Source organism: Drosophila mauritiana, chromosome 3R (assembly GCF_004382145.1).
Source record: "Drosophila mauritiana strain mau12 chromosome 3R, ASM438214v1, whole genome shotgun sequence".
Taxonomy (NCBI): Eukaryota; Metazoa; Arthropoda; class Insecta; order Diptera; family Drosophilidae; genus Drosophila; species Drosophila mauritiana.
Genome location: NC_046670.1, coordinates 12,337,890 through 12,355,019, shown reverse-complemented (window position 1 = coordinate 12,355,019; position 17,130 = coordinate 12,337,890). Strand labels below are relative to the sequence as shown.

General features: G+C 46.5%; 3 protein-coding genes across 3 annotated transcripts; 2 read left to right on the top strand and 1 right to left on the bottom strand.

Annotated features, from left to right (window-relative positions):
* Positions 1–4: 4 nt before the first annotated feature.
* Positions 5–910, top strand: LOC117142722 (histone H4). Its single transcript, XM_033306883.1, has 3 exons — positions 5–102; positions 319–522; positions 587–910. Exons 2-3 carry the CDS (start codon positions 343–345, stop codon positions 716–718), a joined length of 312 nt encoding a protein of 103 aa, XP_033162774.1. The 5' UTR covers positions 5–102; positions 319–342; the 3' UTR covers positions 719–910.
* Positions 733–9,342, bottom strand: LOC117142718 (protein Cep78 homolog). Its single transcript, XM_033306880.1, has 8 exons — positions 9,254–9,342; positions 3,948–4,283; positions 3,682–3,872; positions 3,444–3,620; positions 3,036–3,210; positions 2,524–2,986; positions 2,038–2,470; positions 733–1,975 (listed from the first exon to the last, which is right to left on the bottom strand). Exons 2-8 carry the CDS (start codon positions 4,273–4,275, stop codon positions 1,304–1,306), a joined length of 2,439 nt encoding a protein of 812 aa, XP_033162771.1. The 5' UTR covers positions 4,276–4,283; positions 9,254–9,342; the 3' UTR covers positions 733–1,303.
* Positions 4,806–16,165, top strand: LOC117142716 (cadherin-23). Its single transcript, XM_033306876.1, has 12 exons — positions 4,806–5,359; positions 9,021–9,357; positions 9,734–10,964; positions 11,026–11,226; positions 11,282–12,086; positions 12,150–13,213; positions 13,268–13,449; positions 13,506–13,918; positions 14,003–15,069; positions 15,128–15,522; positions 15,580–15,724; positions 15,791–16,165. The coding sequence occupies exons 2-12, from the start codon at positions 9,114–9,116 to the stop codon at positions 15,987–15,989; spliced, it is 5,946 nt and encodes a 1,981-aa protein (XP_033162767.1). The 5' UTR covers positions 4,806–5,359; positions 9,021–9,113; the 3' UTR covers positions 15,990–16,165.
* Positions 16,166–17,130: the final 965 nt, after the last annotated feature.

Here is a 17,130-nt window from a genome sequence, read left to right as displayed (position 1 = left end):
AGACAAAATACTAGATACAAGCATTTAGCATTTTACGACAGGTATTTTAAGGTGTGCGCAGTCTGGTCACGCTCACAAACAATTTTCTGGAGTTTTCTTGATGTGAGTTTTGTTGCTGAGAAAATTAAGTAAATAATAGGATAATCGGACAACAAAGTTTGTTTTTGGCAAAAACATTTAGAAAATATGTAGTAACCATTCTTTTGTATAAAAACACACTTATTAACAACAGTTTTCACCTGTCAAATGACCTGTTACCTTTCACCCCACCAAACATGGCGTCGCTTCACAGTTTATTGCGTCTTCTCTTCTTTCCAGCCAATTTTACGAAGCAACTAAGAAATGACTGGTCGTGGAAAGGGAGGCAAAGGATTGGGAAAGGGGGGCGCCAAGCGCCATCGTAAGGTGCTTCGTGATAACATCCAGGGTATCACCAAGCCTGCTATTCGCCGCTTGGCTCGTCGCGGCGGTGTTAAGCGTATCTCTGGCTTGATTTACGAGGAAACTCGCGGTGTGCTGAAGGTAAGTTTTGGCGAAACGAAGAGAAAGTGGTGAAAAACTGGTTAATTGCTGGGAAAATTCACAGGTATTCCTTGAGAACGTTATCCGTGACGCTGTCACCTACACCGAGCACGCCAAGCGCAAGACCGTGACCGCCATGGACGTGGTCTATGCTCTCAAGCGCCAGGGACGCACCCTCTACGGATTTGGCGGTTAAGCACGCCCTCTAACCTCCACTTTATAAATAACCATGGGGTTTAACTTAACTACACTACATTCAAATTACTTGATCCAATTGAATCTTATCTTAATCAGTAGTATTCAACGCAAACTTAACCGAACGCAAATATTTTATAATTCCACAATATACGGACTAAATAAATCAAAAGATATCATCTAGAGAGCTCAATATCATACATATGTGCTTCTTGACTTGGGCGGTTAATCATCCAAAAATAAGGTCCAACAAACTCGCTTAGGGAGCACACAAATAATAAATCTTTAATGGAAATTAGTAAGACCAAAGTATATTTTTGTACATTTTTGGTGCAGCTTGAATTTGCAGAGGGCAGGACGTGCAAAAAGGAGCAGGTTCCCTTTTCTACTGCTACTGCCCGGGAGTATGACTGCAAATTTAGCTCTCCCAGTGGGGATCCTATCGTATCGAGTTGGCTGCTTTGTTGTGGGTGTGGAGGTGGTGGTGGTGTTGTTACTGTTCGGCGGCTCAGCCAGCTGAGGTGTCGCTGCTCCGGCTGCGAATGGCTGCGGGGATTTTGAATGGAGGAACCTAAAATCGCGGCCCCTAGGCGCTCTGCTCCCGCTGCTTCTGGAGCTGCAGGGACATGTAGACATTGCCCGGAGATATGACATTTTGGTCGCCAAAATCGCAAGATCCTCCACCACCGCCGGCATCTCCGCCGCCGGCTTCTTCTGTGAGTGACATGGGCTCCGATTGCTTGCGCCGCACAAAGACATGCATGGAGGAGTATTTCGAGCTACTAAGTAACGTGGATTCCGTCGCCTCCGTCTCGTAGTCTGAGTTCTCCAGCGTAACGTCCGTTGTGGAGAGTTCTTCGGAGCGGGACATATACGACTCCATGTGCTTGTCGCCGACGGGTACCTGAAGATCGTCCTCAGGCCGAGGTTTAAGGCGCTTTTTCCCCGTTTTACCAGCATTCGCTTGTCGTTCCAGATTGCTAACGAACTGTGCCACATGCCCATCACTGGCGCCTGGGACACGTTTCTGCACCAAAGCCTCGACCAGTTGAGATTGCCTCTGTCTCCTATGGGATCCGTCACCCACACCCACCACATAGCCGTGCTCGTAGCCCCGCTTGACTGGCTGCTGCTGCTCATGCTCGTAGTTGTAGACATAGCCCGTATCACCCGCGCCGCCCTCGTATCGCTGGCCAGGATTGACCATCACATTGTCGCCAATGTCCGTCTCGAATTGCACAGAGGGATTAAGCTTGAACTGGGGATAGATGGGTTAGAATAAATTCCGAGTACTTTTAAATTTATATCGTGGATACTCACATCTCTCTCGTTGGCAAACTCATGGTCCGACTTGGACTCGCGATTCTTTTTGGCTGCTTCCTTGGGATTGTTTTCCGCATACTTAATCTCACTGCGAACCTTGCGCACCTGGAGCTGTTTGCGTTGGACCTGAATTTGTTGTTCGTAATGCCGTTGCTCCTCGTTCTGCGGCTCCGATTCGGATTGGCTTTCCTCCGGCTGCTGTTCCTCCTCCTCCTCTTCCTCCACGTCCAAGACCACCTCCTCATGCACCTCGTGCAGATTTCTGAGCTGCTGCTTCAAGGAAAGATGGTTGACCTCCATTGGAGAGGGTTGCCGTTGCAGCTGCTGCTCCTTGCGCAATGTGACAATCTCGCTGCGGGGAGTTACTTCTGGACTGGTGGCCGCACTGTTGACCAGACGGTTGAAGTGCGACTGGCGGTAGCTCTGGGTACTGTGAAGAAATACTATCAGATAGGCTTTAATTTGAGAATTGAGCTAGCCCACTTTTTGATGACTTCCGGCATAACATCATTCCGCGCCACATATTCCCTCGACGTGTTCGCTTGTGATCCTCCCTCCATGACCTTCTCTTGAACCATGTGATTGGAGTCGGGTCTCATGAGCTGGTGGCTAAGCTTCTCATTCAGCTTCTCGGCCTTCTTGCGCAACGTTCGCTCGAAGGAGAGCTGCTCCTCCAATGCTTTGGTGTGGGACAGCAGTTGGGAGACGGTGACCTTCTTGTTCTTGGGCAGGCTCTGCAGCCCGTTGACGCAACTGAGGTCATACTCTGGCTCCTGTTTCTCCTCTGGTAAGCAGCCCAGACGATCATGAATACTCCGCTGTAGGAACTTACTGATTCCTTCGTTGTTTCGCACACTGAACTCCGTGATGGCCGTGTTCAGCTCCAGGCAATCGAGAATTAGATTTGCCCCGATGTCCGTCAGGCCGCAGCCCTCCATGTCGATTTCTGTGGGGTATTTGAACTGTATGGATCGCACTACTCGGACTCTACGTACTTTTTATCCAAGCATCCTCCTTCAACACCTCGGTGATCCACCGGATGCCCATGTCGCCAATCTCCGGGTTGTCAGCCAACAAAACCGTGCGCAGTCCGCCAATCGTGTTCACATCCACGCTGCGGTAGCGGAGGGACTTCTCCCATCCCTCCGTGAATCGGGTGATCTTTTGCATCTGAGTTACAAGAAAACTTTATGGTTAACTAGGGGAGTCTACAACGCAGTTATAAGAAGGGGATGTAACTTAAGATACATGTAATGTAAGTATGAGCTAAGCTAACCATTAATGATGGTAATAAAAATATGCATTATATATATATTATATTATATATATGCACTATATACTACTGAAATCGCTAGGATATATTTCTAGAAAGAAGGAAAGATTTAAAGGGATTAAGGGATTACCTTGAGCATGTCGGCCACGTGCTCGGCTCCCTTGGAAGTAAGTCCGCATTCAGAGAGGTCGAACACTTCGATGCGATTCAGGTATTTGGCGGTGTTGCACACCACCTCGCAGCCCTTATCGCCAATGTTGGATTTACGAAAACTCACTGTTTCGAGGCATTCGTTGTCCGCCAGTGCCTGTGAATGGATATATGTGTACTTGGAAACGTGATCCCGACCGCAAAACTTATCAACGCACCTTGGCAATGGTCTCGATATAGCCATCCTGCAACGGCAATCCCTCCAGCTTCAGCACACTTAGATTTTTGTTGCTCGAAACACAGTTGGCAATCGCCTGGACCAAACTGTTGAATATAAAGCGAGTATATATCACTGGCCGCTGGCGAAAAAGACGGGCTCGTTTCTCTGTGTCAATGGGATCAATGTTGGCTGTCGAAAAAATGAATAAACGAAATGGTATAATTCACTTTCCATACAGAGTGAAAGATACGAAAGATCACCTACTTTGTGGATATGTGCGTCGCAGGCGCACCACCAGCTGCTGGAGCACGAGGTCATAGTGGAGCGCCTCGGTTAGGAGCTGCCAATCGCTGACCGCCAGCTTATCGCCGCACAGCTCCAGAAAGGTGGTGGTCGCATTCGTCTTGCTGCGGATTTCCGGCACCGGCGTCAGGTTCTTGGCCCGGCACAGCTCCAGATAGCGGAAGTGGAACGAGCGGCTCTTGCTGGACTTCTTCACCAGCGGTGGAACCGACACCACCACAGTGTTGGGCTTGCGTGCTACCTCCCCGGAGTGGCCCTTTCGCATCATAGTCACTCGACTCACGGACATATTTTATTCTAGAAAAAATAGTTACGTTACGTATCTGTCAATATGAAAACTAAAAATTAATGACAAATTAGAGTGACAGTACTGAAACTATTAGGTTAATAGAAAACCGATTCAAAAAAGATCCAGGTTGCAGAGGTTATTAACTGAATTGGTTTGCAAACTAAAATTGGTTTGTGCGTTGGAAAGCTCAATTGTTTGAACCGCTCGTAACCTTCAAAATTGCATAAGCGCACGCACTTCCGGTTTCCGCTGACCATCATTCCGAAGCCATTCCAGTCTTCCAGTGAGCTCGCACTTGCGATCCAGTAACGAGCTCGCAAATTGTAAACAAACAGAGCTCACCCACCGCCCACTTGCCGGTGGAATTTACGGTTGGCTAATTACTCGCGTGCCTCTGGTGCGTTACTCTCTCTTTAGTTGCGACCCGGCTATATCAGTCTCTCCCGCAACAGGGTTGCCATGCCATTCCGGCGATAACTCGATTCCAGTTGAGCTGCAAAGTCTCGTTAGCTTGTTTTCCAAACTCAACGTCAGTCGTCGAGCGGCTGTTGTGGTAAACACTTCGTTCAAAATTGGGTTTCCGCGAAATAAACACTCAACGGTTTTCTGTTTTCGGGTTTCGAAAGTGCAAAATAGCCTCCATCGTAATTTATTCGCTTGGCCAAGAACTCGAAACTCTGCGTGTTCTACGGCACGTTCCGTTGTCGGCTTTAAGTGTCATCAAGTGATCTGACCACCATCCAGGTTTCGAGGCCCCTTACCACTAACACCACTCTTTAAAGTCGAGTTCCGGTTCGTGCATTGCCCAATTTCGAAGCGTGCGACACGTTTATTTTATGCGGTTTCATCGTGTGCTCCATGTGTGTTCTGCGGGGTTCTTTGACTTATGCCTAATTACCAGTGACGTCGAAGCCTTTTCGAAAATGTGTCAGCCACGAAATTTGTCAGTTCTCTGGTAGTTGCTGAAAGACACTCGAGTGTGACACTGTTGGTTGGCTTCAGATAATTATAGGGAAAGGACCCCCAACCACCAGAAGACCGCCAAAGGATACTCGGACTGTAGGAATATCTATTTTATACGGGGGTAAGTAAGCGAAACCGGTCTGCATTCCTGTCCTGGCATGCGACTATTCTTCGTTGAAGGGGGAAAGTTAGGAGGCTTCCTTGCAAGCAGTTGTTGGGGGTGAACAAACAAAACACTTTGCTGAAAGAAAGAGAGCTCAAAGTTGGTACCAGAGTTTATATACCCTTTTATGCAAAAAGTATGCGAAAATAATTGTACCAAGATATAAGCCCTTTTTGAAGATCTGCTCCTTTAGTTATGTTAAAGAAGGGAATCATCAACTATCTATAGCATTAAATGGAATTAAATAATTATGAATTTAGAAATATTAATGAGCTAATATTAAAATATTATTAAATGTTTGCCATAACTCTCAAGCTCTCCTCGAGTGCATGTAAGCCTGAAGTTCAACCCCAAAGGGTTGGCCGACTTATGCTCTTCTTGTAATGCTGCCAGTAAGGCCATAGCTCGTGTCAAGGACTTGGCTGCTCTTCCAAGACCAGCCAGTCCAATAAATTGTTTAATTACCCCGAAATGTAGAAATACTTGCAAAGCAGATGCAAATAGAAAAGTGCAAAAACTTAAGCCAGAAAAGGAGCCGGAGTGTAACGGACAAATTGCTCACGACACCAGCTATGAATGCATAGTACAATAGTATAACATCTAAGCCAAGTCTCGGAGCTTGGCTCGAATAGTGAGACGGATGCGGGCGTCGCTTGAACCCGGGCTATGAGTCAAAAACCATGCCACCGCAACGGAGTCAGCTCCCCAGCTCCCCTACTCTCCTGCCCCCACCCAACCCAGCTCGAGCTCCTTTTGTTTGCCAGCCAGCCACCAGCAAACAATCGTTGGCTGCTGGCGTTGAACTTGACTGTCGGAGTGCCGCACATATCGGAATCGATGGGCATGACAAAAGGGCCCTAATACGGGGGAGGAAGTGTTCAAATTGGAGTACTCGGAACGCCTGAACGCCAGGGGACCGATTGTTTGCTCGCGGGCCGGAAACTGGAGGCAACATTGGTCACAACACGATTCCCGCCAATCTCGATCTCCATGGCTGCACTTGAGAAAAAATATTGATATATTTTAGAAGGGTTGTAGTATGATATCAAACGGCATCTCGGTTTTGTCTTGCATTACTTGGATTTTTGGATAGTTCCCAGATCTATAGGGTTTTTAGTCTACATTCGCTGAGATTAGTTTTGGTATTAGCTGAACTTATATTGACTCCAAGCTTTTTTTCATAGAATGGCACATATTTTTTCGAGTGTACATATGTGACTGTTGCTCTCAGGCGGGCTTAACATATTTAATATAATTAAGTAAGCCCCTGGCTGGCTTGGAAAGTCATGAACCGGCGATTACCGGGGCTGGAAAAAGGGGGGCGGAGAAAGAGATCGGGGAACTCGTCGCTGTGGCAGACAAATCAAAATTGTTTATTGGGATTTCCATTTCGGTGGCGATTACCTTGGAGCTGCCGCCAGGTTTGTTTGCGGTTAGCCCAAAAGCCGCAAGATTGGCGACGCCAACAGACGTTGGCTACCGCGCGCGTACGTTGGACACATTTTCGCGAAGGATTTCACTTTTTGGCCCACTCGGACGACGGGGTCAGAACTTGTCCAAGCGTGAACCCTGCTGCCACCGGAGTCATTAGCACCGGAATTCGCTCGGTTTCGGATTGAGATACATCACATGTGTATCTGTCAGGTCGCAGAGCTACATATCTGAACTGCGGAAAGGCGCCGTCGTCATGGTGGCTGGGCCAAGTGTTTTGCTTGACTTTCGGCGACTCCTCAGCCACTTTCCACTTACGTAAATCCGGCGGGGAAATGGCAGAGCAGAGCCCTGACTGATTTTGCCGATCTTGCCGAGGCGGCGTAACTTATTAATTTGCCTTAATTCAGTGGGTTTTAGCTGTGTGGAAAATTTGCAGCAAGAAAGTGGGAGTGTGTCTGCCACTAATGGAGTTAATTAAACTAAATGCGATTTTGAATGGGCTATTTGAAGGGAAGTGATAGCCCAGATATTAGGCTAATGAAAAGTTTGGCGGATCTTCCTCCCCTCGCATTTCCTGTATTTCTTAACCATATTTTGATTTGATTTATATAAATTCAACTAATTAGAAAATACATACAGGGCGTATGGGTGTTGCTTAATGCGTTTCAAAAACGGTTGTAAAACACACATGAACAATATATGTGCGCAGAACGAAAGCATACATTTTTATGTACCATGTTCTCTTCATTGCGATGGGTAAATAATCGACAGCTATGATAACCCCGATTCGACTGAGGCAGTGCAGCATGAAATTGCCTGGGCAGCAGAGCATCCAAAATCCCTGCATCGTCCAACTGACCAAACAACCCAATTGCCGACGTTACACAAACATGCTGGCCACGGATGCATGGATAATTATCCGCGGACGGCGATGTAGAGAATCAGCCGCCCAAAAGCAGAAGATGCGGCAGATACAGATACAAGCTGTGGTAGTGCCAGTCGCACCATTGAAAATGTTGCATGCGGCGCGTGTTGAAAGCGAAATCAGGCGCAGATTGTGATTACTTTTGAATCACTTAACCGTGATCAGTTAAGGAGGCGACTCTCTAACGACCTTGCTGCTTGCCGCGATTTTTCCCGGCGATAAAGAGGTTGATGCAACCTGCAGTGGCTGACTGGCTAGTAAATAATTAACCATCCCAGATAATCACATAAATCAATTACCGTCCACGGAGGCATTTACGATGGCAGCCCATTAAGAAATTGCCGTGCGGCAATTGCGAAATCAATGAACCACAGTTGGCAAATCTCGCGGATCTGCGGCTCCGATTGCAAATGAGCCTAACCGAGTTGAACCCGCGAACAATGGCATTAATAATGCATATATGCATCTGCATTTGACAGATGCAGTCATCGCTCTACAAATGCATTTTTCACACGCACCCCCCGCTGTGAAAAGATAAGCCGATGAAGTTGGAGGGAGGGTGTAGGGTTTTCCAAAAGTGTAGCAACATCATTAAAAATATTCGCAAATGCGGTTTTCATTAAGCTCGTGATAGCTTCATCTTGCAAAGACAACTTTCAATTTTCACTCCATTTGAGCGAGAACTTAGCGCAATTTGTTTGAAATTTGCAATGAGACAAATCTGGCACATGAATAAGCCAAAGTGGTAATAATTGCCGGGCAGTTTAGAAAACGTTCCGGTCGTTAAACCACGTCCAAAATAACAATCAAAACCCAAAGGCAGCCATAAAATTTCTTTAGCGGAATTCCAGGCTGGCGCTGAGCCAGCATTTCAGTAAACTCAACTGAAGTATAAAGCCAATAAAGAGCTGACGCTTAATTAATTTGAGCATAAAACTTTCGCAAAGATTCGCTGGCCAATTCTCACGCAGAACAGACGGACAACATATAGAACACCTGTAGACACGCAGACTGCGAGTCCAGTTCCATTCGGATTTCTTAATGCACGACCCAATTCACTTCTTGTTTCTTTTTTTTTGGGCAAAGAACTTCTCTAGTGGATTCTTCCACTGGATTCCCCCCACTTTAAGTTAGCTTCTCGAGCGAAACTGCCGGCGGCGGCGGGTCATAGATCACGGCCCATAAAACGTGCGACATGTGGGGAAAATGGGTTAACACTCCACACTCGGCTTCTGTCGTAACACTCCGTCTATTTTCTAGGTGTCGCCGCCGCTCGCTTCTACCTGTCATGTGGTAGTGACTATCATTATAACCAGTAACCCCAAAGGTGTCGTCCCCAAAACGCCACACACAATGCACAACGAATCACAGCCGCCGTCGAATGGTAATGGCATCGGCAGCATGGACTACAAGAAGGTGCGCTTAAAAGGACGAAGCCGGCGATCTTTCTCTAGATATATAAGCTCCATACCCATCCAAGTCATAATACTCACCACACTAATCAGCTTGGTTGCCGCAAATCGACCGCCGCGTTTCGCTATCGACGGCCAGTCGGAGATTGTACTGCGTCTGAAGGAGAGTCCTGAAACGAAAGTGGGTAAGTCAAGGTCCAGTTAATATATTACAAAAATTTAATTTCACTGATTTTAAGCCCACAATTGAAATCATCTTACCGTATAATTGCGAATTAACAGATAGTACACTTTTTAACTATAAAAAGAATGGTAGTGTGTCATGTCTCAAAAATTTTAAGCTAAAGATACTTTAAATAGTAATCTTGAAGTTGTGCAAAATAAAATCGGAATATAAATTCGACCAGATATCAAACATGGCAATGTGTCGTGTTTAAAAATGGTTTGCTTATCAATTTTTGTGATGTATAATCATCTTTTTGCGAATGGCTTTACATTTATTTCCTATAAATAATCTGCAAAAAGAGACTTTAGATAGTAAATACATTTTTTCCTCTTTAGGAACCCTGATATACACGCTAAAGGGTTACGATCCGGACAACGATCCGCTGACCTTTGGCAAGCGCAACTCGCATGATAGCGAGATCATTCGGATTGAGAACACGGGTGGCAACGAGGCCAAGGTCTTTTTGGCCAAGGAACTGGATCGGGAGCTGCAGGACGAGTATGCCATAGTCCTAACACTGACTGACAGTCACTACAGCGATCACAACTATGTGACCCAGAGTTTTTTGCTCCTGGTGGAGGATATAAACGATAATGTTCCCTCATTTCTGCCCTACCAAAATGCCATTGAAATACCGGAGGGCAGTGCACCGGGAGTGGTCACCACTCTGGAGGCCACGGATGCGGATGAAGGTGCCTACGGCCAGGTGGTTTACTACCTGCAAGAACTGGATGGCGACAACGATGTGTTCTCCATAGCTACGCACCAAGGCAAGGGCATATTGAGGTTGCAAAAGGAGCTGGACTATGAGAGAAAGAGTCTGTATCAGTTGAGAGTCCTGGCCATCGATCGTGCCAATCAGGGACCGATCAATACGGGAACTGCTGCCATACTGGTGAAGGTAAAGGATCTGGAGGATCAGCCGCCGGAGTTCGTAGAAGTACAGGCAGTGGCCCGAATTGCCGAGGATGCTCCAGTGGGCACAAAAGTACTGCGAGTTCGAGCAATAGATGGAGATCGTGGGATCAATAATCCCATAGCCTATTCCCTGGAGGCCAACGATCTGTTCGACATTAATCCGCACACAGGCATAGTTCACACGCTAACCAAACTGGATCGCGAGGAGCAGAGTGATCAGGTGAATGGAGCCCACATCCTGCGTATTTCGGCCACCGAGCTGTCCAAGTCTAATACCCAATTGGCACCCACAACCGTTCGCACCGAAGTGACGGTCATTGTGAGCGATGTAAATGACGAAATACCCACATTTGGAGAAACAGTTTATCGTTGCGAGGTCAACGAGAATGCCCAAACCAATACCCCGCTTAATTTCATCGACGAGGAGGTGCAAAACGTGGTCTTCGACCACGATGAGGGCAACAATGGCACCTTCCGCTTGTTTCTGGATCCGCCCAACGATCTGTTCGAGATCGTGCCCGAGTTGGCCGTTAATGAAGCCAACTTTATGCTGCGGGTGAAGAACTCCAAGTCCCTCGATTTCGAACAATTCACCGAGGTCAATTTTACGATATTCGCCAGGGAGGTCGACGAGCCCAGTCGATGGAGGTAAAGCTTATAGTGTGAAAAATGCTTATAGTGTCTAAAATATATATATCTTTTCTTATAGTTCCGCTCATGTTCAGATTTTCATACGAGACCAAAACGACAACTTCCCAGAGTTTAGTCAAACCATCTATAATGCGAGCGTTTTGGAAAACAGCGAGCAGGATACAATCATCACCCACGTCCAGGCGGTGGATGTGGATTCTGGGGATTATGGAACTATGGGTATTCGCTACATCAACCTCAGAGGAGGAATAGCTCATTTGTAAGTTGTAAAAAATAAATAAAAAGATAGGTCTAATATTCCCATCCTTTTAAAGACTCAATCTAGACCCTATTACGGGAGTGATAACCATCAAACAGGCAGGTGGAACAGCCTTCGATCGTGAAATCATTTCACGGCACTATCTCACCGTGGAAGCCATCGACAACGCTGGCCAGGGCAACAGGAATACCGCACAGATAATCGTGGACATCCTGGATGTGAACGACAACGCACCCAGATTTCCCCAGCGGCAATATGAGACCAAGTTGCTGGAGAACCAGGCTGAATTCGAAACCCCTCTGCAATTGGAGGCCAGAGATGCGGATCTCAATGGCACGGAGAACAGCCAGGTGACCTACGAGATTGTCGAGGGTCTGTACCGCTCCAACTTCACTATAGATCCCCAGAGTGGCCTTCTGCGTCCGGTGCACAGTTTTGATTTCGAGGAACTGGTGGATCGCAGCAGTCGCAGAAGTGATCCTCAGACGGGTGGATCCTTTAGCATTCGAGAGATCGATCTGCTGGTGCGAGCACGAGACTCGGGCATTCCAATGCTCTCCACTGTGGTTCCTGTTCTAATTTACGTGCAGGATGTTAACGACAATGCGCCGATATTCCAGCGAAGCTTCTATGCGAAAACGGTTCCCGAGGATCTGCCAGGTGGGAGCTCGGTGCTGCAGGTAACGGCAATAGATCGAGATGGATCAGCTCCCAACAATCTGGTGGTGTATCGCATACAGACGGGTGCCAGCGATAAGTTTATCATCAACTCGGAAACGGGAGTTATATCGGTGGCACAGGGAGCCAATCTAGATCCGGATCTTACAGACAGCAAGAGATCGCTCTATACTCTGTCAGTGGTAAGTTCAAATAAGATTCCTTGTTGTATAATATTAAAACCCTTTTCTTATTGTTTTCCACAGATTGCTTTGGATGGTGGATTGGGCAATTCCCAGTTAATGACAACATGTACAGTGAACATTAGCATTCAGGATGTGAATAATAAGCCGCCTGTGCTTAAGGAAATGCCAGCATTGCAGATCTTAGAGAACACGCCTGTGGGCACCCCGGTGTATCGCATCCAGGCAACTGACCTGGACCAGAAGGCCATCCTGCGCTACAAGCTGAACCCAGAACACTGCGAAGGTCGAACTGAAGAGGGGGCGCTGGTGAAGAGTAGCGAATACGACTTCTTGGGCGCCTTCGAGGTGGACTCCATCGAGGGAACCCTCAAGGTGGTTAAGCTGCTGGATCGCGAAAGGGTCGAGCATATTAAGCTGGCCATCACTGTGGAGGACCTAGCTGCGGCCAAGGGCAGACAAATCGCGGAGGGTTTCCTGAGCATTCAAGTGCTGGATGAAAACGATAATAACCCAAAGTTCCGACTTCCCTTTTACCGTCAATCGATCACGGAGAACAGCATCAACGGGGCCATGATTGTGAATGTGCTGGCCTCAGATGTGGACAAGAATCGCACCATAACCTATGCTCTGGAGGGTAACCCCACGTACCGATCTCTAATGCATCTGGATCCGCAAACAGGGGAGATTGTGGTGGCCAGCAAGATTGACCATGAGCAGCATCAGTGGCTCAATTTTAGTGTGAGGGCCACGGACTCCGGAATTCCAGCCAGATCCTCACTGGTGGATGTGTATATAACAGTGCTGGATGAGAACGATAACAATCCCTACTTTGTGGGTGGCAGCAAGAACTATACGATTAGTGAAAATGCAGCTCCAGGCACCAGAGTAGCCACTCTACAAGCTGGAGATGCGGATTCGGGAGACTTTGGCAAGATCACCTTCCTGATGGATCGCATCAGTTCGCAGGGAAAGTTCACCATAGATGCAGACACTGGGGTGCTAACGGTGGCCGATCGTTTGGACAGGGAGTCTAAGGACTCCTACAACCTGGTTATCGAGGCCTGGGATAACTATCAATTCGGATTCCTGGCCGGAGAAAGTCGGAATGCCTTCAAGCAGGTTTTGTAAGTTATAAAAACTTTAGCATTTGTCAAATTTATTTCATTTAGCTCTTTTAGCATTTCCATACTCGATGAGAACGATAATCCTCCAGAGGTTGACTTGCCCATGAGTTGTGTTTTAATCACTGAGTATCACGAGTTGCATGAACGAGTGGCAAGCATAGTGGGCAAGGATGCAGATGACCCAACTACGCCAAATGGTAGACTCGACTTTGCCATCACTCGGGGCAACAAAGATGGTAAGGATTTAAAGGAGAATAAGTATTTCAATCACTAAATGTATCTGTGCTTAAAGGTATGTTTGAGCTGCGCCAGATAGACGCTTGGAATGCCCAAATCTTCGCCAGCAAGAGTTTGCGCAATAGGTACGGAAACTATAGCCTTACTATAACTACGCGAGATATGGGCCATCCAGCCAATATTGTGCACAACACCTTGGATATTTGCGTATCGGATTTTAATGATCACGCTCCGGTTTTTGTGAGACCACTTCATAACACCACTGTTCGCATTCCGGAGAATGCGACGGTTGGAACGCTGATACTACAGGCTTACGCCAGTGATGGGGATATGGGGCAGAACGCTTTGGTGAGGTACAGACTCAAACCCGATCCATTGGGCAGCTACAAGATGTTTGAAGTAGACGGCAGTACAGGGGAGCTATTTTTGAAGGAACAACTTAACCGCGAAAAGCAGAAGATTCACGAGGTAAAGGCCAAATCTCCTTATAAGTCCAAATATAAAGTATAACCACAAAAAGGAATATACTATATGATATAATTTCTATTACAGATACGTATAGAAGCCTATGATCAGGGATTACCGACCTCGTTAAGTTCAGACTTGGATCTAACGATTTATGTTCGGAATGTCAACGACTATGAGCCGCAGTTTATGATTAACGAAATATCCGTAAACTTCACGGAGCACTCGGATCCGGGGTCCGAAAGAATAAAGCTACCGGACACCATAGACAAGGATCAGTTGGAACTGGACGATCCCAATGATACGCCTAGCCAGGTGTGCTACTTTATAGTGAATGGAAACGAGGCGGGATACTTTCGCCTCGATCCCGAAACCCATATATTGACTCTTGATCGCGAACTGGATCGTGAGGTGGTTGCCAACTTTACGCTCTATGTTCGTGCCACTGAGAACTGTGGAAATGATTCTATATCTGGTGGCGAAAAACGTCGTCGTATGGGAATCGAGATTAACAACAGATTGGGAGGCATTGTTCATAACCAACAGTTCGGATACGATCGCTTTAAACACTCTCGACAATTGAGATCGACAGAGAGTAATGAATACGGACCAGAAGATGCCGAGATGTCATCGTATGAGACCTATGACGGTAGTCAGGAGGATCCAACTGGAGGATTGGCAACAGCCCATTCAGAACTGGATAGCACTGTAATAAAAGTGAAGGTGCGAGTGCTGGATATCAACGATAATCCACCGCGATTCCGTTCGAAAATCTTTACTGGTGGTATAACGACCAATGCTGATTTCGGTTTAAAATTCATGCGAGTGGAGGCTACGGATGCAGATGAAGGAGAAAATGGAAGGATTGGATACTACCAAGTGGGTGAAATCCGTCAGACTCTTTCCGAGGGATTGGAGAACGTACGCAAAGCTCCCTTCCTTCTCGATCAGGAAACCGGAGAAGTGCAGCTGAACTTTGACCCACAAAAGGGAATGAAGGGCTATTTCGATTTCGTCGTTTTGGCCAACGACACCTCGGGAATGAAGGATGTGGCCCATGTGTTTATCTACCTGTTAAGAGAGGACCAAAAGGTGCGATTCGTGTTTAGACTTCAGCCGGACGAACTGCGATCTCGAGTGGACTCCTTCAGAGAGTAAGTATTGAGTTGATTTTAAAATATAAGATCTCCTAATGTAATTTCCATACTCTAGCACCCTGAGCAACATAACAGAATCGATTGTAAACATTGATGAGATTAAGGTTCATGAGAACAAGGATGGTTCGGTGGACAAGACAAAGACGGATCTGTACATGCATCTAGTCGAGCGGGAGGATAACTCTATTTACGAGGTATCCGAGGTGCTCAAACTGATTGACTCGCACATCGAAAGCCTGAATGGGCTATTCAAGGAGCTCAACGTGCTGGACACGCAGGCGGCAGAGGCTCAGCTCCTGACCGCGGGACCCAGCCGAGGTCCTTTATTCGTGTGGCTGGTTTTCACCAACCTCTTTCTGGCCACTCTACTGGTAGTCACTATAGCTCTTTGCGCCTCCCAACGGAATGGATACCGCAGGCAGCTGAGAGCCGCTAAAGTCAATATATTCCGTAAGTAACGATTAGGATACAAGATGAATTAATATATTTAATATGAATCCCATTTAGGTGGCCACTCCTCGATGTCCCTGCAAAACGCTCAGGAGCCGGCCACTCGAGTGCCAAATACCAACAAGCACAGTGTCCAAGGATCAAATCCTATTTGGCTGAAGGGTTACGACAACGAGTGGTTCAAATCAGAAGAAAGCGGCAGGTGCGATAGATCACTAAATCACTAAATCTTCCTTTGCTTAAATATATAACACGTATTTCTCCATAGTATTGGCGGCCATGACTCTTTGGATGACAACTTTCTGGCAGTGGCCACACAGGATATGCACGAAACCCTCAAGGGAACCGCCAAACTATTCAACAACAGCAATGATCTTAACCGGCACTTTAATCTATACAACCAAATCGACAAAATGACCAACAATGCTCAGATCCTGGCCCGAAAACTGGAGACCACGGAGTTATAGCACCAAACAGTCCCCCCTTATTTATTGCACTGAGATTAAGGATAGCCTAAGTTCAGCTTGTAGGGATCATGTAAATATATCGAAGCTTAAAACACAGTTTTAGTCCTGCTATGTCCTACGACATACGCATTCGTACAAATTAAGGAAATAAAGTAATAATTGTCGGTGATAACTAACATTATTTATATCAATTTAGATGGATAATAGGCAGAACTCCATTTTTTATAGCGCAATATACAGAACTCACCTTTGATTCAGTTCCTCAGTTAGAAAGTAGTCGAGAGCTTTGTGGTTCAGCAATGATGATATAAAAATATACGTAGATCACAACTGGAGGTGAGGAGCAGGCGATTAGTGGTGGATGGAGGAGGAGCATGTGGCGCCCACTTACCACGCTTCGGTATCCCCGTGGCGCCACTCTGAAATCTGGCGGCAGCTTACAAACGTACAAAAAAAGTGACTAATCGGGGAGACGGCAGCTCAGATAGGCATTTGTATGCATTACAACCGACAGCAAACGACACGCCTGCTAGGATATGATGTAACAATCGCTGCATACGGACATCCAAGAGCACACGGCACTTACTCACCTTGGCAAAACGGGGATAATCCGAACCAGATCTGGTCAGTTTTGCTCTCTTTTGCACTGGACTGAATGCTACTTGCGATTAGATGCGATTGGGTTGGTGGTCGAGCAAGGAAAAAGAAAATAGAAAATAATAATTTTCAATATAACCTCTGAATTTGAATCCTCGACCACAACTCGACGAAACGCACTGAAAGAATCCTGGGAAGGATTAGCGGGTTTCTTAATCGGCGGTTCTGCTGATGTTTTTTGTATTTTGTTTTCGGGAGTTACTCGGAGTATGTGTCAAGGCAAACTAACTGTTTCCTAGGAGAAAATTATGTTGTTAAACGAATGCGAGTCTATGAAAATCTGGTCACCGCCTGCCGAGATTCCCATTCCCGATACCCAGCCATCAGTTCCCCACACCGATTTCCCATGGATCAATGACAAGCCAGGATGCTTTGGTTTTTTTTACTAAAAATACTGTATTATATTTTCAGGGTAAAATATTCTGTTGCCATAAAATCAATCAATTCTTTTTTTCATTTGCTTCGATTTGTTTTATTTTTTTTT